General features: G+C 42.3%; 2 protein-coding genes across 3 annotated transcripts; both read left to right on the top strand.

Annotated features, from left to right (window-relative positions):
• The first annotated feature begins 622 nt into the window (after positions 1-622).
• LOC117818873 (ubiquinol-cytochrome-c reductase complex assembly factor 3) lies at positions 623-11,952 on the top strand. Its single transcript, XM_034691990.1, has 2 exons — positions 623-871; positions 11,673-11,952. The coding sequence occupies exons 1-2, from the start codon at positions 758-760 to the stop codon at positions 11,796-11,798; spliced, it is 240 nt and encodes a 79-aa protein (XP_034547881.1). The 5' UTR covers positions 623-757; the 3' UTR covers positions 11,799-11,952.
• Positions 11,953-19,399: 7,447 nt separating this feature from the next.
• On the top strand, positions 19,400-26,036 carry sub1b (SUB1 regulator of transcription b). 2 transcript variants are annotated; one of them, XM_034692908.1, is made up of 5 exons: positions 19,400-19,509; positions 22,989-23,058; positions 23,193-23,309; positions 25,234-25,342; positions 25,416-26,036. In XM_034692908.1, exons 2-5 carry the CDS (start codon positions 22,990-22,992, stop codon positions 25,493-25,495), a joined length of 375 nt encoding a protein of 124 aa, XP_034548799.1. In that variant the 5' UTR covers positions 19,400-19,509; position 22,989; the 3' UTR covers positions 25,496-26,036. The 2 variants fall into 2 exon arrangements, with proteins under 2 accessions (XP_034548799.1, XP_034548800.1); XM_034692909.1 differs by having other exon boundaries at positions 19,418-19,509; positions 22,986-23,058.
• Positions 26,037-26,655: the final 619 nt, after the last annotated feature.

Below are 26,655 nucleotides of genomic sequence, written 5' to 3'. Positions count from 1 at the left end.
GGTGACATTTATGTTAAATATTGTACATGGTCCCTTTACAAATAAATTTAATAAAAAAAAAAATAAAAAAAATTCCCAATCAGATATAGCTGTGATTGGCAGGAACACATTTTGAGGTGCTCTTTTATCTGTCTGAATCTAAATATTTCAGTGGAAACAGGGTTATTAATGTTGAATATATATTAATTCCCCGGCTGTTGCACATTTTAATGTTACAGCCGTCTTTTATTTTGAAAATCCTTGGTATATTCCTTTTCCGTCAGAATCTGCTGTTTGTATATTTCTTTCAGGACTGGTACAAATGTCTCATTGCCTGTAAAAGTGTTTCTGATTTAGTAAATTTGTTTTCTTAAATGTAATTTTTTTTGTTCTTGGCAAAAGTGTTTAATGCCATTTTGTTTTATAAAATGTAAAAATGTTTTCTAAAATATAAATTTGTCTTAAACTTTGTAAAAATGTTTCATCCTTAGTAAATTTGCATTGCACTTCCCAGCCACTGTAATAAATAAAAAACAATCACAGTAACTCCTTCATTTTAGTATTTCTGTGACCGTGCACACTCCAGCCCAGCAGGGGGCAGTGTGCACATGTACACATTGTTGTTCGGTCCCATATTAACCACAGAAGAAGAAGAGGTCCTGATCTCCCACATTGCATTGCGGCTGTAGTTCCTGCTGTTATCAAACACAGTGAGATGCAGTAAGTGAGAGCTCGAAGGTTAGTGTGATAGACCCAGATCAGACTGTGAGGCAGGACCATGAGCCTCCGAACCCTCCTCTCCTCCACCGCGCTTATCGCCTCGGTCGGGCTCGGGTACGGCATGTGGGCGATGATCAATCCGGGAGAGGACCGGCGGAGAGAGCTCGTCAAGGTGAGTCAGCTGAAAGGAGACCCGGACCCGGTGCACAGTTTAACATGGACCGGCTGCAGGAACAACCTGAAGCTGTGTCTGACACAAACAGAGCCTGCTGCAGACCTCAGTCTGTGAGGGGGGTTACTGAGAGCCACATGGAGGTCTGACCCTCCCGAATCAATGCATACTGATGCTATTATAATAAAACATAAACCTTACAGTAACTCACTGCTGCATGAACACTCTATGTTTATATATTTAATATAAAGATCTCACATATTAGAATAAATACTTGTTCCTGGTTGATGACCTAGATAAGTCAGCTCACCTGTTGTTACAGTGACAGTCCTGAAGGTGGCAGCACAGGAACATTTTTAAATTAAACACTACTTTGTAAATAATAAGCGAACAGTACACATTTCATTAAACCTCCTCTAGCTTTGGTGTATTCAATGATTCATCAGTGTATTTACACAGATGAAATGTACTCCTCTATTCTCACAGTATTGAAAAAGAACTGCTCCACATCTCTTAAGTATGTGAACCTCTCAGAAATACTTCTGATATACATTCTAGTGATTGTGTTGTAAGTTTGAGATTTAGTACGTGTTCTACTTTGATCTGTAAGACTGCTTGGGAGTCTATATATATATATATACACTACCGTTCAAAAGTTTGGGGTCACCCAGACAATTTTGTGTTTTCCATGAAAACTCACACTTTATTTATCAAATGAGTTACAAAATGAATAGAAAATATAGTCAAGACATTGAGAATGTTAGAAATAATGATTTTTAGTTGAAATAATAATTTTGTCCTTCAAACTTTGCTTTCATTAAAGAATGCTCCCTTTGCAGCAATTACAGCATTGCAGACCTTTGGCATTCTAGCTGTTAATTTGTTGAGGGAATCTGAAGACATTTCACCCCACGCTTCCTGAAGCCCCTCCCACAAGTTGGATTGGCTTGATGGGCACTTCTTGCTTACCATACGGTCAAGCTGCTCCCACAACAACTCAATGGGGTTGAGATCTGGTGACTGTGCTGTCCACTCCATTAGAATACCAGCTGCCTGCTTCTTCCCTAAATAGTTCTTGCATAATTTTGAAGTGTGCTTTGGGTCATTGTCCTGTTGTAGGAGGAAATTGGCTCCAATCAAGCGCTGTCCACAGGGTATGGCATGGCGTTGCAAAATTGAGTGATAGCCTTCATTATTCAAAATCCCTTTTATCTTGTACAAATCTCCCACTTTACCTGCACCAAAGCAGCCCCAGACCATCACATGACCTCCACCATGCTTAACAGATGGTGTCAGACACTCTTCCAGCATCTTTTCACTTGTTCTGTATCTCACTAATCTTCTTCTGTGTGATCCAAACACCTCAAACTTTGATTCGTCCGTCCATAACACTTTTTTCCAATCTTCCTCTGTCCAATGTCTGTGTTCTTTTACCCATATTAATCTTTTCCTTTTATTGGTCAGTCTCAGATATGGTCTTTTCTTTGCCACTCTGCCTAGAAGGCCAGCATCCCAGAGTCGCCTCTTCACTGTAGACATTGACACTGGCGTTTTGCGGGTACCATTTAATGAAGCTGCCAGTTCAGGACCTGTGAGGCGTCTATTTCTCAAACTAGAGACTCTACTGTACTTGTCTTCTTGTTCAGTTGTGCACCGGGGCCTCCCACTTCTCTTTCTACTCTGGTTAGAGCCTGTTTGTGCTGTTCTCTGAAGGGAGTAGTACACATCATTGTAGGAAATGTTCAGTTTCTTGGAAATTTCTCGCATGGAATATCCTTCATTTCTAAGAACAAGAATAGACTGTGGAGTTTCATATGAAAGTTCTCTTTTTCTGGCCATTCTGAGAGTATAATCAAACCCACAAATGTGATGCTCCAGATACTCAACTAGCTCAAAGAAAGGCCAGTGTTACAGCTTCTCTAACCAGCAAAACCGTTTTCAGCTGTGCTAACGTAACTGCACAAGGGTTTTCAAGGTGTTTCTAATCATCCATTAGCTTTCTAATGCGATTAGCAAACACAATGTACCATTAGAACACTGGAGTGATGGTTGCTGGAAATGAGCCTCTATACACCTATGTAGATATTCCATTAAAAACCAGACGTTTGCAGCTAGAATAGTCATTTACCACATTAACAATGTATAGAGTGTATTTCTAATTAATTGAATGTTATCTTCATTGAAAAAAAACAGTGCTTTTCTTTCAAAAATAAGGACATTTCTAAGTGACCCCAAACTTTTGAACGGTAGTGTGTATATATATATATATATATATATATATATATAGTGGGGCAAAACAGTATTTAGTCAGCCACTGATTTTGCAAGTTCTCCCACTTAGAAAGATGAGAGAGGTCTGTAATTTTCATCAGAGGTACACTTCAACTATGAGAGACAACATGAGAAAAAAAATCCAGGAAATCACATTGTAGGATTTTTAAAGAATTTATTTGTAAATGATGGTGGAAAATAAGTATTTGGTCAATAACAAAAGTTCAACTCAATACTTTGTAACATAACCTTTGTTGTCAATGACAGAGGTCAAACGTTTCCTGTAAGTCTTCACCAGGTCTGCACACACTGTAGCTGGTATTTTGGCCCATTCCTCCATGCAGATCTCCTCTAGAGCAGTGATGTTTTGGGGCTGTCGCTGGGCAACACGGACTTTCAACTCCCTCCACAAATGTTCTATGGGGTTGAGGTCTGGAGACTGGCTCGGCCACTCCAGGACCTTGAAATGCTTTTTACGGAGCCACTCCTTCGTTGCCCGAGCGGTGTGTTTGGGATCATTGTCATGCTGGAAGACCCAGCCACGTTCCATCTTCAATGCTCTCACTGATGGAAGGAGGTTTTGGCTTAAAATCTCACGATACATGGCCCCGTCCATTCTTCCCTTAACACGGATCAGTCGTCCTGTCCCCTTTGCAGAAAAACAGCCCCAAAGCATGAGGTTTCCACCCCCCATGCTTCACAGTAGGTATGGTGTTCTTGGGATGCAACTCAGCATTCTTCTTCCTCCAAACACGACGAGTTGAGTTTTTACCAAAAAGTTCTATTTTGGTTTCATCTGACCACATGATATTCTCCCAATCCTCTTCTGGATCATCCATATGGTCTCTGGCAAACTTCAGACGGGCCTGGACATGTACTGGTTTAAGCAGGGGGACACGCCTGGCGCTGCAGGATTTGAGTCCCTCTCGGCGTAGTGTGTTACTGATGGTAGCCTTTGTTACTTTGGTCCCAGCTCTCTGCAGGTCATTCATCAGGTCCCTCCGTGTAGTTCTGGGATTTTTGCTCAACGTTCTCATGATCATTGTGACCCCACGGGATGAGATCTTGCGTGGGGCCCCAGATCGAGGGAGATTATCAATGGTCTTGTATGTCTTCCATTTTCTTACAATTGCTCCCACAGTTGATTTATTCACACCAACCTGCTTGCCTATTGTAGATTCACTCTTCCCAGCCTGGTGCAGGTCCACAATGTTCTTCCTGGTGTACTTGGACAGCTCTTTGGTCTTGGCCATGGTTGAGTTTGGAGTCTGACTGTTTGAGGCTGTGGACAGGTGTCTTTTATACAGATAACCAGTTCAAACAGGTTCCATTAATACAGGTAATGAGTGGAGGACAGAAGAGCTTCTTAAAGAAGAAGTTACAGGTCTGTGAGAGACAGAAATCTTGCTTGTTTGTTATTGACCAAATACTTATTTTCCACCATCATTTACAAATAAATTCTTTAAAAATCCTACAATGTGATTTCATGGATTGTTTTTCTCATTTTGTCTCTCATAGTTGAAGTGTACCTCTGATGAAAATTACAGACCTCTCTCATCTTTCTAAGTGGGAGAACTTACAAAATCAGTGGCTGACTAAATACTGTTTTCCCCACTGTATATATATATATACTTAAACTTGTATATCATATTAACAAATATGACAAATATTCAACTTTGATGCGATCAACATGCATCAACACACTGAACATACTATGTGATCCTGAAGTAACACCTGGAGGGAGCATCTACCTAATCAGGTTAATAATTTGCAGCAGGTCAGTAAAATGAAGTGTAGAATCATTTGCTCAGTAACACAGACAGGTTGTGTCTGCATGCTGCTGAGCATCACTTTTTGAAACAGCAGCCGTGTAAGGAGGAGAGAAGTCACTGTAACAATGTCAGAGAGCACACAGACATAAGCCATTAGCATCCTGCACATCAGCAGCCTGTTGCACCAGCTGTGTGCAAGTAGAGTCCTAAGTTAGGGTGCAATGTCCACCCTAAACCACACGTTGAAACGAGTTAGTTTGTAAGTTAAGTTGTGTCATTGTTTGGTTTCAGCACAGAGACCTAAGGTTCATCTTAACTAGTAGACCATAGACATATATATATACGTAGACGCTGCATTGACTGTGCTTTCCCACTGCTCCGATACGTCAGTGTGTTCGCCTTATTGAGGGTGGCGGGTCTGCTGTGTGAACTGATACAAGTAGATGTGAAAACTGGGTTTTATGAAAGAAAGAAAGAAATGTTCCGTTGCATTTAACTCAGTTTGATCAACCGTTTTTACAATAAAAGATTATAACTAATGTAAGGACTAAAAACGATCATTATTTTTTAAAAACAACATACAAAGTCTGTTTATCAAATGATGAAAGGCTCCAGCTGGCAGTGGGTCTGCTTTTTAGCAGTGGAATGATAAACTACATTACTGACATGGTAGATGTTTTTTAATTATATAAAATATAATTTAATGAAAAAAAAAAGTGCAGTAGGTTACTGTTATACTGTTATGCTACATACTCCCAACATACAAGTCTTACTGTTTCCCTCTGATCACTTTACTCATTTTGATCACATCACTCACTGTTGACTATTGTTAGTTTGATCACCTGTATCCATAACCTGCTCCCAATATTTCATCATTCTAATTTCATATGTTCAGCCTTCCAGCACTGTTACTCTGCTGTTTGTCTCATTTTCACTCTCTCCTTTTCATACCACTGCTCTGTGGCCTTAAAGCTGGGGTTGGTAGTCTCGGAAAACCAGCATGAATTTGAATGTAGCATTTCCTCATGACTCCGTCTAACCCCTCCCCTCCTCCCTCGGACCTCCTCCAAAACGACGCCCCCCCGCTCACATGCACGAGCGCCGCTGATTCTCGACCATATGATCGTGACTAGGGATGTACATTTTAAGTATTTTCCGTGATTGATTTTTGGAAATGTTAACGATCAATTATCGATTAATTGATAAAAAAAAAAAGTATTATTCTTACGTCAAAAAAAGGCCAAATAGGTTGTTTTCCCCCTAAATAATGTTTTCTACAGCAACAAAATGCATATAACACGGGATTGAATACGGGTACATGTTTGACACGCAGATTATCAACGATCTGGCTCATTAAAATATTCTCCGCGGACATAATCTTATAAAGTGAAGGCTCATAATACTAACAGAAAAGTACTTCAGACTCACAGTGTCCAGTTTTCTGTCTACTCGTTCTTATTGAGAGACATAAACATGTGTATTCGGTCAGGTGTCAGCCAGGAGAGCAACCGGGTCATAATCAGTCCAGCTGCAGAAAAGCTCAGACGGCTCTGATGTTGCTGATCTGCAAACATAGTATACCTGAATTTCCCTCCTGTCTGTTGCCTTCGTATCCAAATGTGGGAAATGTCCTGTTTATAGTTGTGAACCTTCGTGTCTTTGTCGTTGTTGGCAGCAGTTTTGTATTGATCCTCTTTTAAAAAAGCACACGGGGAGACCTGACGCCAGCTGAGCATCTCCGCTGTGCACAACACCTTTAACAACTGAATCACATCCAAACAGGCTTTATGCTTTAAACTTAAAACACCTCCCTGATAGCTGAGTGTTATATGAGACCACATGATGTTTGTTCCACGTGACTGAAAATTGATAACAAAAATGTGTGTTTCGAGTAATTTCTTAACAATCAATTAATCGGTAATCGATTAATTGTGGTCATCCCTAATCGTGACTGATTCAAAACCGGTCCTCACCAAAACATTCTCATAGTGAAAGTTAAAAACACAAACAAACATGGCTGCTGTTAGCACTCACAACTGTCATGCTAGCATTATCCAGTTGTACTGGTGACACGATATCAGGAGAAAAGTTATAACACATATATAACACTGTAACAGCTCTACTGTTTGTTAAACGTGTTCAGTGTAGATGTTCTTAATTCCTACAGTGTTGACGGTCAGTGAAGGCATCAGGAGAGGTGTAGAGTGTGTGAGCTGGAGAGAGGAGAGGAGAAGTTCTTCATTCATTCAAACATTGATTGTTGTTTTGTTGGTTGGCGTGATCACGGCCGACAGTGACCGGTTATTAAAGACCAACGTGTTCACGAATCTGCTCGTCATCATTACAGCATCCGGACGGACGCTACAGTACATCTACATTTTCTGTAGGACTTACTGAACGTCATTAATTATTCTGCTTGTTGGTGAGAGCTTTTTAGACTCTGATCCGGACTACAGTCCTGAGCAAAGCCCCTCATCGGGTCAGAGGGGACAGGCCCGAGGTCGAGCGAGAGGGGCAGTAAATAGAGTCAGGGGAAGAAGAGGCAGGAGACGGGGACTCGGAGGAGTGCACGCCGGGAAATGTACGCGCAGGAGGAGGGCAGAACGGCTGGACGGGATTTGATAGGTTTAAAATTTGGGGAGCCAAAACACGGTGATTGGTTGGTGTTTTCCCAGGTTTACTCCGGCTGTAGATAGCAGCTTTTTTTCACTCTTTTTTAGGAACACATCATGTAATGATTGCCATCAGGACATAAAGATCATTTTAACCAGTATAACAAAAAGTGGATCTAAATCTGATTACCAACCCCAGCTTTAAAAGGCCCACTCTGAGGAATATGTATTTTTTATTTGCATTGTATTAAGGTCAGTTGTCCATGTATTATGTTTTATATAACGTGAGGACGAAGTGCAACATCAATCAATCCATCAATCAATCAATCAATCAATCCATCAATCAATCAATCAATCAATCAATCAATCAATCAATCAATCAATCAATCTTTATTTGTATAGCGCCAAATCACAACAAACGTTATCTCAAGACGCTTTTACAAACAGAGCAGGTCTAGACCACTCTATGTCAAATTCTATCTAATCTATCAGAAAATATATCTAAAAAAAGAAATGTTCATCAGAGACGACAGCTTGGCCATAATTCTCCTGTCAGCCACCACCTCAACAGGGTCCAGGACTGAGCTGGCCTTCTTCACCAGTGTGTTCAGTCTTGCTCTCCTGTATCCTGTCTGCCCACAGCAGGTGAAATCCTTCCAATGTGGCGTTCGTGTCCGGTGTTAGCTCTGTTAGCATGATGCTACTCTGCCAGTATTCCCTCTGGTGCTGGGTTAGCTCGTCCACCTTATCGTAGATAGATCTTACATTCCCCATAACGGTGGGTGGAAGGACAGGTCCATGTCGTCTTTTCTTAGCTTGCACCTCAGTACCAGCACGTCATCCTTGCCTCCTTCTCCTCAGCTCGCAGGGAACATCGGGCCTAGTATCTTTAGCATCAACATGCTACGGGATGCTAACAGCTGATCTCATATGTAAACAATGCGACCATCAATCAATCAATCAATCAATCTTTATTTGTATAGCGCCAAATCACAACAAACGTTATCTCAAGACGCTTTTACAAACATAGGAGGTCTAGACCACACTATGTCAAATTATGAACAGAGACCCAACACCAAGACAGGGTAAGACTCAGTCTGACCCCACATTAATCCATCATGAGCATTGCACATCGCAGTATTTAGCTAGTTACAGTGGTGAGGAAAAACTTCCTTTTAACAGGCAGAAACCTCAGGCAGAACCAGACTCATGTTAGACAGCCATCATGCCTCGACTGAGTTGGGTCTGGAAAGACAGATAGAGGGGAGTAAGAGAGAGAGGTGATAGTGATGAGACGAGTCGTAGAAGTTGTTGCCGCTGGAGTCCAGCACGTCCGTATCAGCTGGAGTCCAGATCGTCCACAGCAGGAGGACGTCTACGGCAGCTCAGAGGAATCTACGAGACAATGGAGCTCAGGGACTCCAGAAAGGTCTATGGTTAGTAACTTTAATGGGACAGGCAGAGTTAAAGTAAGTGATGAAGGGGTTGGGGGGAAGAAGGTGAGCTAGGATCCCAGTGTGTCAGTGTGCCAGTTCCCCCGGCAGTCTAGGCCTATAGCAGCATGACAAAAGCTGGTCCAAGCCTGATCCAGCTTAACTATAAGCTTTATCAAAAAGCTTATAGTTAAACCATGGTCACACGTAGGAGCTCCGGACACACACAGGAACAAAAACAGTAAAAACACCACTGCAAACGTAGTCAGTTTGGTGTCTATGGCCAACAAATGAGTCATTAAAAGTCCTGACAGGCTCCAAATACAAAGAGAACTAAACAGATATGAACAAAGAACAACGAAGAGAGAGCTGCTGCAACAAGCAGACACTAGAGCGGCGCTATTAAGCTGTTTGATGATGTGACATGACAGGGATGTTGATGTACGACTCAGCCAGTCAATGCAGCGCCAGTATATATGTCTATGTTGTAGACTGTAACGTCCAAATTAACCAAAACATTGTCTCAGATATGATGTTTACACTTCCAGCAGCCAATCAGAGGAAAGCACCTGCATTGTTATCTTTCATGCTTTATCGTCTCAGAACTCACCAACAGTTGAAACAAACTTCCGTTACTGTCACAGGACAACAACAGTGTGTATGTCAGTCTTGAAAAGGTGTCACAGTAAGGTGAGAACTATAGTCTAAATCCTGAATCTACAGTGTCTATAGTAAAAGTGATATCAAGTGGTAAAATGATCAACTACAACATACATCAATACTCTAGAGATCAAATCTTTCTGATCATATTTTCCAAAGGATGTAATCTCTCGTTGATAACACGTTGCTGAAGTAATCTAGCTGTGAGAATCCTCTGTATCTCCTCATCCTCCGAATCATCCCACCTTTCAAAACGACGCGCTGTATCAACAGGTACTCTACAGAGGACTTTGCACCTACGAGGAGGCAAGTGTAAGAATTCAGTTGTAACTTAGGCTGACTTTGGAACTATCTCAGCTGGGGCAACGCCCAAAACGTTAGTCGAGTGTAAACTCCATCCTAAATGAGAAGTTACGTTCAAACTAGGCTACGTTTGAACTTACACACAGCTGGTGCAACAGGCTGCAGGGGCGATACTAGGATCTGACTTTAAGGGGGGCTCAGCTCAGAGAGACTGTTGCATGGAGACTTCCTTGAAAGTGCTTGAACCTGCAGATAAGATAAGATAAGATAAGATAAGATAAGATATTACTCTATTGATCCCCCGGGGGGGAAATTCAGTTGTTACAGCAACCCAGACATAAGTACAATCAAGAAAGAAGTTTCAATAAGTACAAAATAAGTACAAAATAAAAATAAAACAAAAATAAAACAAAACAAAATAACATAAAATAAAATAAAAAATAAAATAAAAATAAAAATAACTAAAATAAAATCGATAAATAAAGCTAGAGTACAATTTAGATATATACAATGTTACAAATGGAATCTAAATTAAATAGCAGTAATTACAGGCAGTATTAAAACATTTCAGTAGTGACAGGTTGACATGGTGTGATTATGGTTGGTAATGACAAATTAAGCAATAAATAGAAATAATATTTGTATGTAATATGACCATGGGTTGTACTTAGAATAGTAATGTAATATAACATAATATAATATACATATATATAATACAGTATATTATACATTATAATGCCAGCAGCAGTCAAGAGAGAGTTCGGGATGGGATGATGGAGTGTGACAGACAGAGCAGGGATGTTATGGATCTGTTTATGGGGGGGGGTCAGTGGTCAGCATGGTCTGTGGCCGCCGTTACTGTTCAACAGTCTGATGGCGGTGGGCACAAAGGAGCGCCTGAAGCGTTCAGTCTTGCACCGTGGTGGAATGATGCGCTGAAACCCTCATTCATTGGCCAACATATGAGATTACTATTCATAAAAATACTTCTACTTCTAATAAGATTTGTATATCGCTTTTCTTGGTACTCAAACACGCTTAGGTTTTGAGTTATAGAGAGTCAGAGTTGAGGATGTTTGGATGGAGAGAGCTCCAGAGAGTCGGAGCAGTGATGGCAAAGGCTCTGTCCCCCAAGGTGCAGTGCTTGGTCTTGGTGAAGGGGGGACAGGAGATAAGCATAGGAGGAGGTCGGTCAGGTATGAGGCGACGAGATGGGGAGTGACGTTTGAGGAGGTCGGTCAGGTATGAGGGGGCGAGGTTATTAAGGGCTTGAGCAGGATCTTGAGGTGGACTCAGTGCTGTATGGGGAGCCAGTGGAGGTGCTGAAGGATGGGTGTGATGTGGGCTCTGGAGCGGGAGTGGGTGAGTAACCGGGCAGCTGAGTTCTGGACATGTTGGAGTTTTTGGAGGCCTTAAAGGATGCTGTTGCAGTGGTCCAGTCTGGAGGTTATGACGGCATGGATGAGGGTTTCTGCTGCAGAGGAGGAGAGAGAGGATCTGAGGTGGAAGAGGGATGTGTTGGTTATATTTCTGATGTGTGGTTAACGTGGAAAAATAATACATAAATAACTTGTTTTGCACCCTAAAATACTTACAAAGACGAAAGGTTGAATATTTTGTGTTTTCAAAGGTGTCACATTTGTACAAGTAGTATCTGAATTTGTTGTTTTTTGTCTATGTACCACATAAAGAGAGGAAAGGTCACAGTTTTCTTTACCTGGTTTCTATAAGGATTTATTTCTGCCCTCCAGAATCTTCCTGAATCCAACCCCATGAGGATGGAAGAGACAAGGAAGAGGAACGCTCTGGTGATGCAGGCGCTGAAGGAGGCGGCAGAGACAGACGAAAACATAGCCAGAGGACTCCGATCGAAATGAAGCCGCCTGGACGTGACACCTGCTAGTGACAGCTGCTGGGCCAAAATATGGACATTGGATTGGACGCTGTCTAATCTTTCTAAGCTGTAATGTCTTCAACACTTTAACTATTCAATGTTACCATTGTTTATTAAAACTCTCCAAACAAACCGAATCACCTCTCAGTCTTATTCGAAGATCAATGATGTCAAAGACTGAGGATCTGATAAACACCAGGTGTTCATTACAAAGAGCCTGAATCCTGCACTCCCTCTGATATCCAGCAGGGGGCGACCCCACTGGTCTGTGGGAAAATGTTTCTCATCAGCTGATTTATTCCCTCAGTAACCACTCATGAGTTCATGGTCTCAATCTCTGGTTTCTTCTTCACACATCATGATGCTCATTTATTAATGATGGTCCCATTTAGAGTAGTGACCCATAGAACGAGATCGCAAATACAAGCGGACGAAATGAGCTTTCTCTGCAGGGTGGCAGGGCTCAGCCTTAGAGAGATGGTCAGACATCAGGGAGAGGCTCATAGTAGAGCCACTGCTCCTCCGGATCGAGAGGAGCCAAATGAGGTGGTTGGGGCATCTGGTCAGGATGCCTCCCGGGCGTCTCCCTGGGGAGGTGTTCCGGGCATGTCCGTCTGGGAGGAGGACACGGAAGACTAAGGACACGCTGGCAGGATTATATCTCTCAGCTGGCCTGGGAACGCCTTGGTATCCTCCCACAAGAGCTGGTGGAAGGGGCCGGGGAGAGGTGTGTCTGGGCTTCCCTGCTGAGACTGCTGCCCCCATGACCCGGACCTAGATAAGGAAGATGGGTGGTTGGTCCCATCTAGAGTCAGTCACCCCCTCCCCTCAGATCAAAAACCTTGGCGTCATCTTCGATCAGACTCTCTCCTTCCAACCCCACATCCGTCACATCACCAAAACTGCCTTCTTTCACCTCCGCAACATCGCCCGCCTCCGTCCCACTCTCTCCAAATCCGCTGCTGAAACCCTAATTCATGCTTTTATATCCTCACGACTCGACTACTGTAATAGCCTCCTGTATGGTCTTCCCTCCTCCCATCTACAAAAACTACAATACGTACAGAACTCTGCTGCCCGGCTACTCACCCACTCCCGCTCCAGAGACCACATCACCCCTGTCCTTCAACAGCTCCACTGGCTCCCCGTAAAACAGCGCATCCATTTCAAGATCCTGCTCACCACGTAAATATCCCTCAATAACCTGGCCCCCCCATACCTCACTGACCTTCTCCGGTACTACCACCCCTCCCGCCGCCTCCGATCCTCTGACTCCAACCTCCTCACTCCCATCACTAAATCCAAGCACCGTACCTTGGGGGACCGGGCCTTTGCCTTTGCCCCACCCTCTGGAACTCTCTCCCCCCACACATCCGTGCTTCTGACTCACTTCATTCATTTAAGAAACAGTTAAAAACTTACCTTTTCAAACAGGCATTCCCCTCACATTCATTATTCCACCTCTTCCCTTGTCGTCTGCTTGTCTTATATGTCTTTATTGTATTTATTTATTGTCTCTCTTGTAAAGCGTCTTTGAGTTCTTGAGAAGCGCTATATAAAACTTAGGTATTATTATTATTAGAGTCACAGAGGGCAGGAATAGGGGAGAAGTCAGGGCGAGGCTACCAATAACTGTAAAGTGCTTCCATGGTGACCTAAAAATGTCTTATTGATTGTACAGTCATGGCCAAAAGTTTTGAGAATGACACAACTATTAATTTTCACAAAGTCTACTGTTTCAGTTTTTATAATGTCAATTTGCATATACTCCAGAATGTTATGAGGAGTGATCAGCTCAACTGCAATTAATTGCAAAGTCCCTCTTTGCCTTGAAAATGAACTTTATCACCAAAAACACATTTCCACTGCATTTCAGCCCTGCCACAAAAGGACCAGCTAACGTCATTTCAATGACACACAGGTGTCACACACATTAACACAGGTGTGGGTGTTGATGAGGACAAAGCTGGCGATCAATCTGTCATGATTGAGTGACTGGACACTTTAAAAGGAAGATGGTGCATGACACCATTGTTCCTCATCTGTTAGCCATGGTTACCTGCAAGGAAACACGTGCAGCCATCATTGCATTGCACAAAAAGGGCCTAACAGGGAAGTTTATAGCAGCGAGTAAGATTGCACCTCAGTCAACCTAAAAACACAGCCATGAATAAAGAATGGTACCAGAACGTCCTCCGAGAGCAACTTCTCCCAACCATCCAAGGGCAGTTTGGTGATGAAGAATGCCTTTTCCAGCATGATGGAGCACCTTGCCATAAAGCAAAAGTCATAACAAAATGGCTCGGGGAACAAAACATTAAGATTTTGGGCCCTTGGCCAGGAAACTCCCCAGATCTTAATCCCATTGAGAACTTGTGGTCAATCCTCAAGAGGCGGGTGGACAATCAAAAACCCACAAATTCTGACAAACTCCAAGCATTGATTATGCAAGAATGGACTGCCATCAGTCAGGATTTGGTCCAGAAGTTGATTGACAGCATGCCAGGGAGAATTGCAGAGGTCTTGAAAAAGAAGGGTCAACACTGCAAATATTGACTTATTGCATGAATTCTGTGTAATTCTCAATAAAAGCTTTTAATACTTATGAAATGCTTCTAATTGTATTTCATTATACCATAGAAACATCTGACAAAAACACCTACAAACCCTGAAGCAGCAGACTTTGTGAAAATGTAATATTTCTGTCATTCTCAAAACTTTTGGCCATGACTGTACTCAAAGACAGTCTGAAGAATCTGCTCTTCTCTCATTCTGTGAGTACATCTTATAAACCAAACCAGGTGAAAGAGAAGTTGATCTAAAGTGTACCTGATCTGTTTTAAGTGTGTTATTTTAAAACAACTTCCAGTGTGTTCAGAGTCTTTCAGGCGTGCTAAGTTCAACTTCAACCAAATTATGTTAAAATGCAACTACTGAATTCTGATTCTCTACCCGAGCACCACGGCCATATTTTAAACCCAGGTTTGAGGTTTTGAAATAAAGAATGATTGTTTGTATTGTTGTAAATCTCTGATCTGTTTACCACACAAACTTCATCACAGCCTCCAAAACATCAGCATCTAACCTGAGAAAGCATGTGGAGGTCTGGAGCTAACACACTGCTTTGATTCCAGAGGAACATTGTAAACTTGTCTGTGCTTGTAGTAACTTAGTTTATACAGTTGCAAGAAAAAGTCTGTGAACCCTTTGGAGTTACCTGATTTCTGCATAAATGTGTTCTGATCTTCATCTGAGTCCCAACAATAGACAAGCACAGTCTGCTTCAACTAATACCACAAAATAAGTTGATGTGTTCATGTTTTTATTGACCACACCATGTAAACATTCACAGTGCAGGGTGGATAAAGTATGTGAACCCTTGGTGTAGAGGCAGGGAAAGGTTTCCCACTTTTCACTTGGAGTGTGGGTGTGTCTGTGTGGGTGGGTGCGTGTGTGTGTGTGTGGGTGTGTCTGTGTGGGTCTGTCTGTGTGGGTCTGTGTGAGTGTGTGTGTGTGTCACTGATTGCCTAATGAATAGCACCTGCACTGCCTGTGAATCTGTTTTTGCCTGGTGCAGGGAGAGAGGAGGCAGGGTGCTGCTATTTCTGTTGACCGCTGAAACTTCTTACCACCACATAGTCAAATTCTGCAAGCCTACCTCCATGAAATATATGTTTGAATTTATGTTTATCAAGTAGGTTAAATAAAACACTCAAATTGCAGTAATGGCTTCATGTTTCCTCCCTTGGAGTCAGCGCGTCAGAAAGATCCCTGTATTCCCCTCTGTGACTAATCTAGTTTTCTGATAGTCATACAACACTTGGGTTTAATAACTGGTTCACCCTCCTTTGGCAGCAAAAGCCTCAACCAAACCTTTCCTGTAGACCAGATCAGACCTGCACATCGCTCAGGGGGATGTTGGACCATTACTCTTTACAAAACTGATTCAGTTCAGGAATATTCTTGGGATGTCTCGTGTAAATCTTGAGGTCATGCCACAGCATCTCAATCTGGTTGAGGTCTGGTTTTCATCTGTTGAAGCCATTCTGGTGTTGGTTTACTTCTGTGCTTCAGGTCATTGTCCTGTTGCATCCCCCATCTTCTGTTGAGCATCAGTTGATAGATCGATGGCCTTAAGTTCTCCTGCAAAATGTCCTGATAAACTTGGGAATTCATTTTTCAGTCAATGTTAGCGATCTGTCCAGACCCCATGGCAGCAAAGCAGCCCCAAATCCTGAAGCCCTCTTCACCACACCTCAGAGTTGGGATGTGGTTTTGATGTTGGTGTGCTGCACCTTTATTTCTCCACACATAGTGTTGTGTGTTCCTTCCAAACAACTCTACTTTGGTTTCATCTGTCCACAGAATATTATTCAGTAGTGCTGTAGAACATCCAGGTGCTCTTTAGAAAACTTTAACATGCAGCAGTAATGTTTTTGGACAGCAGTGTCTTCCTCTGTGGTGTCCTCCCATGAACTCCATTCTTGTTCAGTGTTTAACGTATCGTAGATTCTTCAACAGAGATGTTAGCATACGTGCCAGAGATGGTTGGCATGGTTCATATCAGGCAATGCTTCTTGAGAATAGCAGACTCAAAACTGGTGTGTGTTTTTTATAGCGCAGGTCAGCTTTAACCAACACCAACCATCTCTTCTTATTGATTGGACTCCAGGTAGGCAGACTTCAGACTCAAATGAGCTCTTAGAGAAGTCCTTAGCCTCAGGTTGGTTCACATACTTTCTCCACCCTGCACTGTGAATGTTTACATGGTGTGCTCAATAAAAACATGAACACATTGTTTTGTGGTATTAGTTTAAGTAGACTGTGTTTGTCTATTGTTGGGGCTTAGATGAAGGTCAGAGCACATTATGACAGGTTCACATGCAACTGTATTTCATGGTAGACTTTTTAGAGATGAAATCATGTTTTCTAGAGAAACAGAACGGAGCAGAATGTTCACCCATGCATTCTTGACTGACCTCATGCTTTGTGAAAATATGTTTAGAGATATTTTTAAAAGTACTTTGAATACTTCAGTAATTTTAAAAGAAAGTACTCCAGGACTTTAACTCAAGTCAGAATCTGACTGAACAACTTTCACTTGTATTGGAGGAATGTTTGACCGGGAGGATCTACACTCTGACTTCAGTCATGAAGACGTGGACTTTGTCAACCACTGGTGGTCCCTGAGCAGAAAGGTCTAAAAACACTCATACCTGTCACACCTGCTCAAGATTTCAAGATTCAAGATTCAAGATTCAAGATTCACTTTATGGTCATTTCCTTTCATATTTCCATAATCAGTGAAACGAAATACTGCTTCTCACCAGCTTGACAGTGCAAAATAAAGCCTTGATCAATCAATGTGGATGCGTGATTAATACATTAAAAACGCATATACAATGGGCTATTAGTGTGATTTAAACAGCTTACAATGCAGAAAGAAACGCTTCACTAAACGGGTAAAAATGAATCTGATTGAAAGTAAACTGTAGTTTTTAGAGTTTTATTTGACTTCATGAGGTCAGATTATACCAAAGAATGCCCCCTTGTTGGTATTCAACAAGTCACTTGGCTTCAAATAGTCTTGTTTAAAGAGGTGGACAGTCTGAAGGTCAATATTGTGAGGTTACATTTGGAGGAATTGTAAAAATAATAATATTGATATGTAGCTTAGATTTGAGTGAGTGAACCAGGATAGTTTTAAGCATATATTTTTGTTTAATGCAAATAAACCAGTATTATAGCAGCAATGTTATATTTTGTAGGGTTGGCTGTGGTGATGGGGCCCACTGAAATATTTTTTTAGGGGGCCCAGAATTGTAGAATTGTAGAATTGCACAGAGGATTGTAGGGAACAGCTTACAACCAACCACAGACATTTACACCAACAGATGCAGGAAAAGGGCCTCTGGCATCATGAAGGACACCTCCCACCCTGCAAACACAATGTTTGCCCCTCTCCCCTCAGGCAGGAGGCTGAGGAGCATCAAGAGCAGAACAGCTTCTTTCCTGAGGCCGTAAGACTGCTGAACTCTGTTGGTGCTCTGAACTAACTGGTGAAGAAGGCCAGCTCAGTCCTGGACCCTGTGGAGGTGGTGGCTGACAGGAGAATCATGGCCAAGCTGTCGTCTCTGATGGACATTTTTTTTTTAATATATATATATTCTTGTTGGAATTCTTGTACTGTACCTTCTTGTTTGCTGCTGTAACTTTGTGAATTTCCCCGTTCTGGGATGAATAAAGGATTATCTTGTCTTATCTTAGTCACGGCCACTTTTAGTCATACAGACTCCTATACGAACAGTACACAACGGACTATCCCTCACTTCCACCTGCCCAGACTTCTCACTCACTATTGATAAATCCACTGTTTCAGCATCCACCCACATCCGTAACCTTGGTATCATTTTTGATCAGTCACTTAACTTTCAACAACACATTAACAATATTTCAAAAACTGCTTTCTTCCACCTCAAAAACATCGCCCGTCTCAGCCCCTCCCTTTCCTTCACAGCAGCTGAAACTCTCATCCACGCCTTCATCACCTCAAGACTCAATTACTGCAATAGCATCCTCTACGGTACACCCAACACCCTCCTCAACAAATTACAATACATACAAAACTCAGCTGCACGCCTCCTCACTCATACCCGCTCCAGAGACCACATCACCCCAGTCCTCCAGAACCTCCATTGGCTTCCCATCCCCTTCAGAATACAGTACAAGATCCTCCTCATCACCTATAAAGCCCTCCATAACCTAGCTCCCTCCTACCTCACCGACCTTCTGCAGCCATATAATCCCTCCCGCAACCTCCGCTCCACCAACGCCAACCTCCTCACCCCTCTCACCAAACCCAAGCACCGAACCTGGGGGGACAGGGCCTTCTCTGTCGCTGCCCCCACCCTCTGGAACTCTCTCCCCCAACACCTCAGATTCTCTCCCTCACTCACCAAATTCAAATCCGGACTCAAAACACACCTATTCACAAAGGCTTTTAAACTAGAATTGATTGATTTTTTTCTTGTTTTGTTTTATTTTGCTGCCTTGCTTTTCTTTGCTTTTTGCACTGTTTTCCTTTTGCTTTCCTATTGTATAATTGTATTTTCCTGTAAAGCGCTTGGAGAACCTTTTAAAGCGCTTTTATAAATAAAATGTATTATTATTATTATTATTACCTCATAACTTGCACATTGTACATTTGCACATTCAATTGCACTATTACATAACAACTCAATTAGTCCATGCACAATATTTATATTTTCACATTTATTACTGTTTTCTTCCTTTGTAATTGTGTGTTCTTTGTGGCTTTATACGTGACCTGAAAATCTAACATTTGTTCCATATCATGCGACAGCTTGTGTTGGTATGACAATAAAAAAACTTGAATCCTTGAATTTAATTCCTGGCAACACCCCTGGTTGCAAGCCCTCCTGAAATTAATTAACAGCTCCTTTGTTTTTTTTTCCACATTCAAAAAAAGATGATAAACTCCTCTCAGTGTTTATAGAGGGAGTTCTTTTTATTTATGTATTTATTGATTTTGGTGTGTTGTATTGTTTTTCTCCGTTAATCTCCTGCTGCAGGTGGCGCTGCTGCTTATATGTATTGTTTGTTCGCCGCCATTAAAACCGTAGAAGAAGAAGTGACCCGCTTCCTGAGAGATCTGCTCCATCACATCTGATCATGTAAGCATTCAATGATACATCTGAAGATATTACAGGTTGGGTTAAACGCTGCAGTGACAGAGGAGAGGTCTGATCTGACCCTACAGGGAGAGTTTGTTTCACCGGCTCTAACACATAATATAACGTGTTAGCCTGCTAGCGTTAGTCGAAGATGCTAAGCTACCCACTTAGCATGTAGCATGCTAGCTCAGGGCCGTGCATGCAAATGATCTGAGTGTTTTCATTACATCCAGCTAACACGTGTCTGACAACAGGGCATCATGTTAAAGATCTTAATGATGAATACATGAATCAGATGACTCGATCAGACTGTGATACTTCATGACGGATTGATCCAGCGTGAGGCGCTGAGAGGATCAATAATGATCACCTAGTGTTCATAATGCTCTGAAGGTGAAGACACATGTGTTTATTATGTAAATAACCCTGATGTAAACAAACACAGGAGGAGAGGAGCGCTAACTAAGAGGCCCTCTCTGAGCGTGGAGCGAGACTCTGAGCTGCTAACATCCAAAATGGAGACATGCATCAGACAGACAGACACACACACACACACACACACACATGCACACACACACACACACACCACTCTGATCTGAGGTGATTTACTGTGCACGTGATTGAAAGCTGTGCACTGCAGGTACATGCACTGCTCTGTAACACTGAGCTTTTTGAATACACTATTATTATTTGATTGAATAATCATGAGGGAGGGGCTAAAAAGAGACACTCAATGATCACAGCTGGAGTCACATATTTATATTAAATTAAAAAACATTACAGCTTTAACAAATGTTCCTCATATGGGACTCACTGCGTCATCACATCCTGAGTTTTACCATCATGTGAATACAAATAGTACTCTTTATAAGAACACTGTGTTCTGGGTTCATAGTAGTGATGGTGAGATGAAGCTTCGTGAAGCATTGAGGCTTTCCATCCAATTGGTTCACTCATGGGCTGAAGCTTCATGGTGCTCCATTTGCTCTACTGGGCCATCAAGTGGACAATACATGTAAAATAAGCACAGTGATTCAGGGCTCTACACTAACTTTTCCACTGGGTGAAAAACTTTCAGAGTTGGTCGCACAGCACATGATTTGGTCGCACCCTTTTTTGGGGGGTACAGCATGACCATGCATGCTGATGAATAGTTGTCTTAATTGGCATACCGTAGTTTTGTATGAAGTAAAGATTGACAGTGAGTTGAGTTCTGATATTTGACTGTGAATATGAAGTTTGTCTGCAACAAGCAGTGGCTGACAGAACAGGTCATTTCCTTTATATCATTTTTAAAAGAAGACATAATAAAAAGGTTTTCAAATAAAAGTAAAGCATAGCAACGTGTTTACATGTAGTCAGTTTTTATACTTTTCATAAAGGCTGTACTTAAACTAACGTAGCAGCATAACTTTAACTTAATATCAGCATTGCTTCATCCCTGCAATTCAACTCAGAGGGGCCAGCTCTTATAGTGGGGCCTCCTAACCCTCTTCCTGGGAGAACCACAGTTTAACATCCTGCCTGGCATTATAATCCATCAATTCTGGCCCCTCAGCACTGATTCGGATGAGGTCCTCCACAGTGTCAGTGTGCAGACTTTCCCTAACATCTGACTTCATTCTGTTTTGTGTTGAGAAGCCTCTCTCACAGACTGCTGTTATTGTTACTGCTATCAGTCTGAAATGAAATTAGTCAGTGGAAACTGGGATTAAAAAAAAAATTCTTTGAAAATATATAACATTTTCAAAATTATTGCAATTATGCTACATTTCAAGTGTCTTTTATTCTGAAATGACACATCAGATCTTCTTGTGAATGGCAGGATTACATCATGAGGCTGCCCACTATCAGTCTGAACTGAAATTGGTCAGTGGAAACTGGGATTTTAAAAATAATCTCACTTTGAAAATATCCAGATTTATCACTTTTTTTTCAAACTTCAAGTGTCTCTTATTTTGAAATGACACATCAGATCGAGAGTGATTGACAGGACTACATTATGAGGTTTTCCACTATTGGTCAGAACTGAAATTAGTCAGTGGAAACTGGGATTTTTAAAATATTCTCACTTTGAAATGATCTAAAATCGTCATTTAGTCAGAAAATGTAAAATCTGTGTTTCCGTGCTGTTACCGTAATGCTTGTTCTAAACACACACAACAGAATACAGTGGAGGCTGGCTTTACTATCGTTTCAGAAGTGCAGACTGGCTTGACCACAGTCTGATTTGGTACCTTTTTCCGGCTCTCCCTCTCCACCAGCCTCCTCCTCCTCCTCTCTCTCCTTATTTAGTTTTTTAAAGTAATCAGCGATAGACCGCTTCATTTGTGGAAATAGTGAAACGCTTGTCTGAAGTTCTGTCTGTCTTTGTACGCTGCGCAGCGTACACACGCACGCTTTTTAGAACAGGAGAGAGTGCAGGTGGAGGACACTGACTACACCAGTGAAAAATAGAGCAACTTTCAACCACAATGTCTAATACAGTGCGTGTGTTAGAGGGAGCTTTAATGCACTCGCATGAACGTGATCAGATGAAATTCTTACTAGTCTTGAGCCCTGTGATTAATAATCACTTAGAACCAAGCAGCAACCTCCGTCAATATGAGTCCAATGCGTAAGTGGTAAAAACTGCAGTTCCTCGAGTGTCCACTAGAGGCTGGCTCCGGAAGTACCAGAAACCACATACACACCAATTCAAAGAGACGATCTTTACAGCAGAAATAAACATGTTTACAGCCTGGTTCAAAAAACAAGTGTAGTCTGGATAGCTCATTTCTTGATTGGCACACACTGTACGGGGTGAATTTAGCAATTTCGAAGATATTTCTGATTAAGAGTCTTCCAATGACAGGCCCAGCTGACTTGATTGACAGGCGGGAACACTGTAGCTGTTGGCTAGGAGGCTCAAAGCCCGCCTCTTAATGTCACAATCGCTCAACAGAAGCAATATGGCTGCCGCCGACGATTGGCCTCAAAACAGCTTCAGAAACAGATGGGTGACGTCACGGATACTACGTCCATATTTTATACAGGCTATGCTTGGAACACAATACACGCCTCCGTCTCTCTAAACTCTCCAAACTATATAAATGCTATCCAAACTCTGAAGTGTGTGTGTGTGTGTGTGTGTGTGTGTGTGTGTGTGTGTGTGTGTGTGTGTGTGTGTGTGTGCGTGTGTGCGTGCGCGTGCAGATTATTTGAATAATCGTCGAAAAGATGCCAATGATTATCAAATTGTATTTTGGATTGAAATGCCCATCCTTAATCTGACTCATACAATAATCACAGCTGGAACCAAATAGTGATCTTTAAATTCAATAACAATAAAGCTGTAACAAATGTCCCCTCATATGAGAGTATAATAGACGCCACACTGTCAGTGAAGGGAGTCCAGATTAAATCTGACCCTGTATATGTCCTATAGTTTTGAAATGCTCATTGTAAAGTTGTCTGGGATTGTGTCTCTGTCTCAGCAGAATGCCAAAATCAAAGGAAATCCTGTCCTCTGCCTCTGGGAGCGACTCTGACAGCGAAGTGGAGTCAAAGGTTGGTGTGTTCTTTGTCACGTTGCATTTCAGATGAACAGACAATCTGTGTGTGCTGTGAAACCCTGTGGAAGTAATCTCGTATACGTGCTCAGGGAGGGAGAATGTTCATAAAGTACTCGTGTGTTGTTCCAGGCAAAGAAAAGGAAGGCAGCCCCAGAGAAGCCGGCCAAGAAACCAAAGAGCGGAGAGAGCTCCAAGCCCGGAGGCTCGTCAAAGGGCAGCGGGAACGGAGAAGACAACATGTTCCAGGTGAGCTCCAGGTAGAACAGTCAACGTGCTCCGAGAGTGGAGACCTCAGGCGTTCAACTTAGAGTCCTGCAGGTGAACACGGTCATCTCCTCCACCACAGATATCACACAGATAATGACTTACACAGAGGTGTTAATCTGATACCTGCAAGACAAGGTCATTGACGCAGGCGAGTTCACAGGGTCACTCATTAAACTGATCACCTGTATAGTTCTGTAAAGAGGTGTCATCATTCTGGGCCTGCATAAAAAAAAGAATATAAAGACGCACTGAGTCTGCCGTCAACCGTCTACTTGACTTAAGATGAACATCTTTAGTTGAAGGACACATCCTGATCAAAAGGTGCTTTTCAACCAGAAGAACCAGGATCTACTCTCCCAGGAACTAAAGGTGCATTTCCACCAAGAGTTCCGGGTCTTTTAGCCCCCAGAACTACTTTCCCCCAAACTAAAAGGTTCCTGTGCCCCCATTGTGGTCTGTGTTTGGACCACGGGCTGAAGTCCCGGGTAGATTGTGCAAATCAGGGCAGTGACGTATGGAGGAAAAAAAAGTAAATGCACTACACCACCAGACCAGTAGAGGGCAGTAAAACAAAGAGGAATACCATTCATCACAGATGACACCATAGAAGCAGACGGACAGGCAGGTATCATTATGAGCAACACAACAGTTAGCCTGTTAGCATGAAGAGACTCAGCTGGTCTGTTTTAGATGGTGCTATATTTCATCACAGATGGATTCAATGAATCAACACGTGAGAGGAGATAAGCGCGAGTAGCAAAGACGTTTCAACACGCCTTTAAAATCCTTTTGAACTCAAAAAGCCGTGATCGCAGAGATCGACCGGTGTTTTGGTTTAAACAGCGACCCTGTTAACTGGAGAGTTTCAGCCGGATGCATCCCTCATAAACGTCTTTAGACCATCATTAAATATCTGATGAGGATATTTTGAAATCTTAATAAAAACTAAACTAGTTTGCATTCCCAGGAACTCCCTCTGTGTTTCAACAGCTGTGTAAACTCCACAAACACTGACACGTTCAGCTGAAGGTCTCCAGTTTACAGGGTCACTTTTAAAACCGTAACACCGGGAGAGACGCATTCACGGTGGGCTGACAGAAGACTACTGTTACAAGCTGCTAAATCAAGAGAATCACAGCTTCTTCTTTTGAAAAGTACACACACATACAAAAAAGATAGAACAAATAAAAACTAATGAAAGAAAGAGAAATCAAGAGAATCACAGATGTGTGTGATGTTATTGTGGACGGAGGGAGGAATAAAAACACTGCAGTTAATCTACCAATCAGACACGCTCAGCATTGCAGGCCCCGCCCCCGAAAGTCCTGGGACTTTTGAAAAGTACTACCGCCCCAACAGGGGCTTTTTAGGGCGGAGATTAACTACCCCTGAACTAAATTTAGACCCTGGGTCCTCCGGTCCAAACACAGCTAGCTCAGGGGTAAAGTCCCTAGTTTCGGGGTTGAAAAACGCGTTTAACTTTCACGTGATATTAAATATCAGGCTTTTTAAGTTTGTCCGTGATCACCGCTGTCACACAGAACGTGACTGTCCTTCTTGAACCAGTGGATGGACTGCTGTGTGTCTAGATAATTACACATGGTACCCCAACAGAAGGATGCCAAAACATCATTTTGGTGAAGATCAGTTATGTCGGTACTTTTCCAAACTTTTAACAGTGGAAACCGGACAGAAGCAGGACGCTTAGTGGAAACCCAGATATGTGACCTGACACCATAAAGATCAAATATATAAAGATGAACAATGTGGATCCCCCTCCTCCTCCCCTCATCATGTGTTTTGAGGATACAGCTGTCTTATCCTCTGAAGACCTGATAAGTGAGGTTATAAAATAATCCACTCGGGGAGAAAAGTCCAGTGACCAGTTTTGTTTCCTCTCCAGATTGGGAAGATGAGATATGTCAGCGTCCGAGACTTTAAGGGCAAAGTCCTGATCGACATCAGAGAGTACTGGATGAACCCGGACCAGGAGATGAAGCCTGGGAAGAAAGGTATTATCCTTTGATATCATGATGTGACGTCAGTAACAGGAGATGCAGATGTTTAATAGACTTTGTCTTGCAGGCATCTCTCTGAATCCTGAGCAGTGGAACCAACTGAAGGATCAGATCTCAGAAATCGACGACGCCATCAAGAGAACATAATCATTCCTTTCTGATGTTCCTGTTGGATCACGTTCAAGGTGTTGGCTAACCAGTTTTGTAAAAAGCCTGGGATTGTTTTGTAATGACATTAACTTGTAGCTGTGTGGATCTAGTGTTGTCTGTGTGACTTTGTTTAGTTGTTGTGGTGAAGGTTGGGGTGGATGAGCACTGGGGGGGGGTTGGATGAGGTGGGCGGGCATCAATACAGAGGTGTTTTTGTATTGAATAATAAAAACGAGGCACTGATTTAATCCTGGTGTTCATTTAAATTCGTGTTCACAGTTTGACTCATTGAAACACCGACCATGTGACTTTGCTTCTGATCTTTGTAACTTGTAGCTCCCTCACTCTGTTTCTGAAACACAGTCTGTCATCATGTACAAACATGGAATTTGTCTCCTAAAATAAAAACAAGCTATTCCTAACAGAGCTCCTTGATATCTGAATGACAGCAGCTGTGATCACAGCCCTTCTTTAGGGGCATGTTTGTATTGTTTATCAAGCTTTCTCTGTCCCTTTAAATAAAACCACTTTAAGTGTCTCCACGTCGGCTTCCCTACCTCCTACTCTTCACAGATCTCGTGGTCACATCTTGATTCTAAACCCTTATAAGTATGTTGTAATCCAAAAAAAACACAGGGTGGGTTACATGGCTGTAGGTATCTTCATTTCTGCCCATTGTGAAGCCATAAAAGTGTCTCGACAGGCACCGACCAAGCAGCAACCTCCGGTCTAAAAATATGAGGCCAGTGCGCAAGTGAGAAAATCTGCAGTTCAACAAGGATCCACTTGAGGCTGGCTCCGAAAGTACCAGAAACCACATACACACCAATTCAAAGAAGACGATCTTTACAGCAGAAATAAACATGTTTACAGCCTGGTTCAGAAACAAGTGTAGTCTGGATAGATCATTTCTCTATCAGCACACACTGTACGAGGGGTGAACTTGTTCATAACGCAGCAATTTTGAAGATATTGAGATTACGGGTTTTCAATTATGAGAGGCACAGCTGACTTGATTGACAGGAGGGAACACTGTAGCTGTTAGCTAGGAGGCTAAAGGCCCGCCTCTTTACATCACACTAGCTTGACAGAGGCTGTTTCCAAAATCGCCTACTATACTAGCAGTACGTACTGATATGTCCAAAATTCAGTATGTA

Source organism: Notolabrus celidotus, chromosome 9, assembly GCF_009762535.1.
Source record: "Notolabrus celidotus isolate fNotCel1 chromosome 9, fNotCel1.pri, whole genome shotgun sequence".
Classification (NCBI taxonomy): Eukaryota; Metazoa; Chordata; class Actinopteri; order Labriformes; family Labridae; genus Notolabrus; species Notolabrus celidotus.
This window is presented reverse-complemented; position numbering and strand designations above follow the sequence as displayed.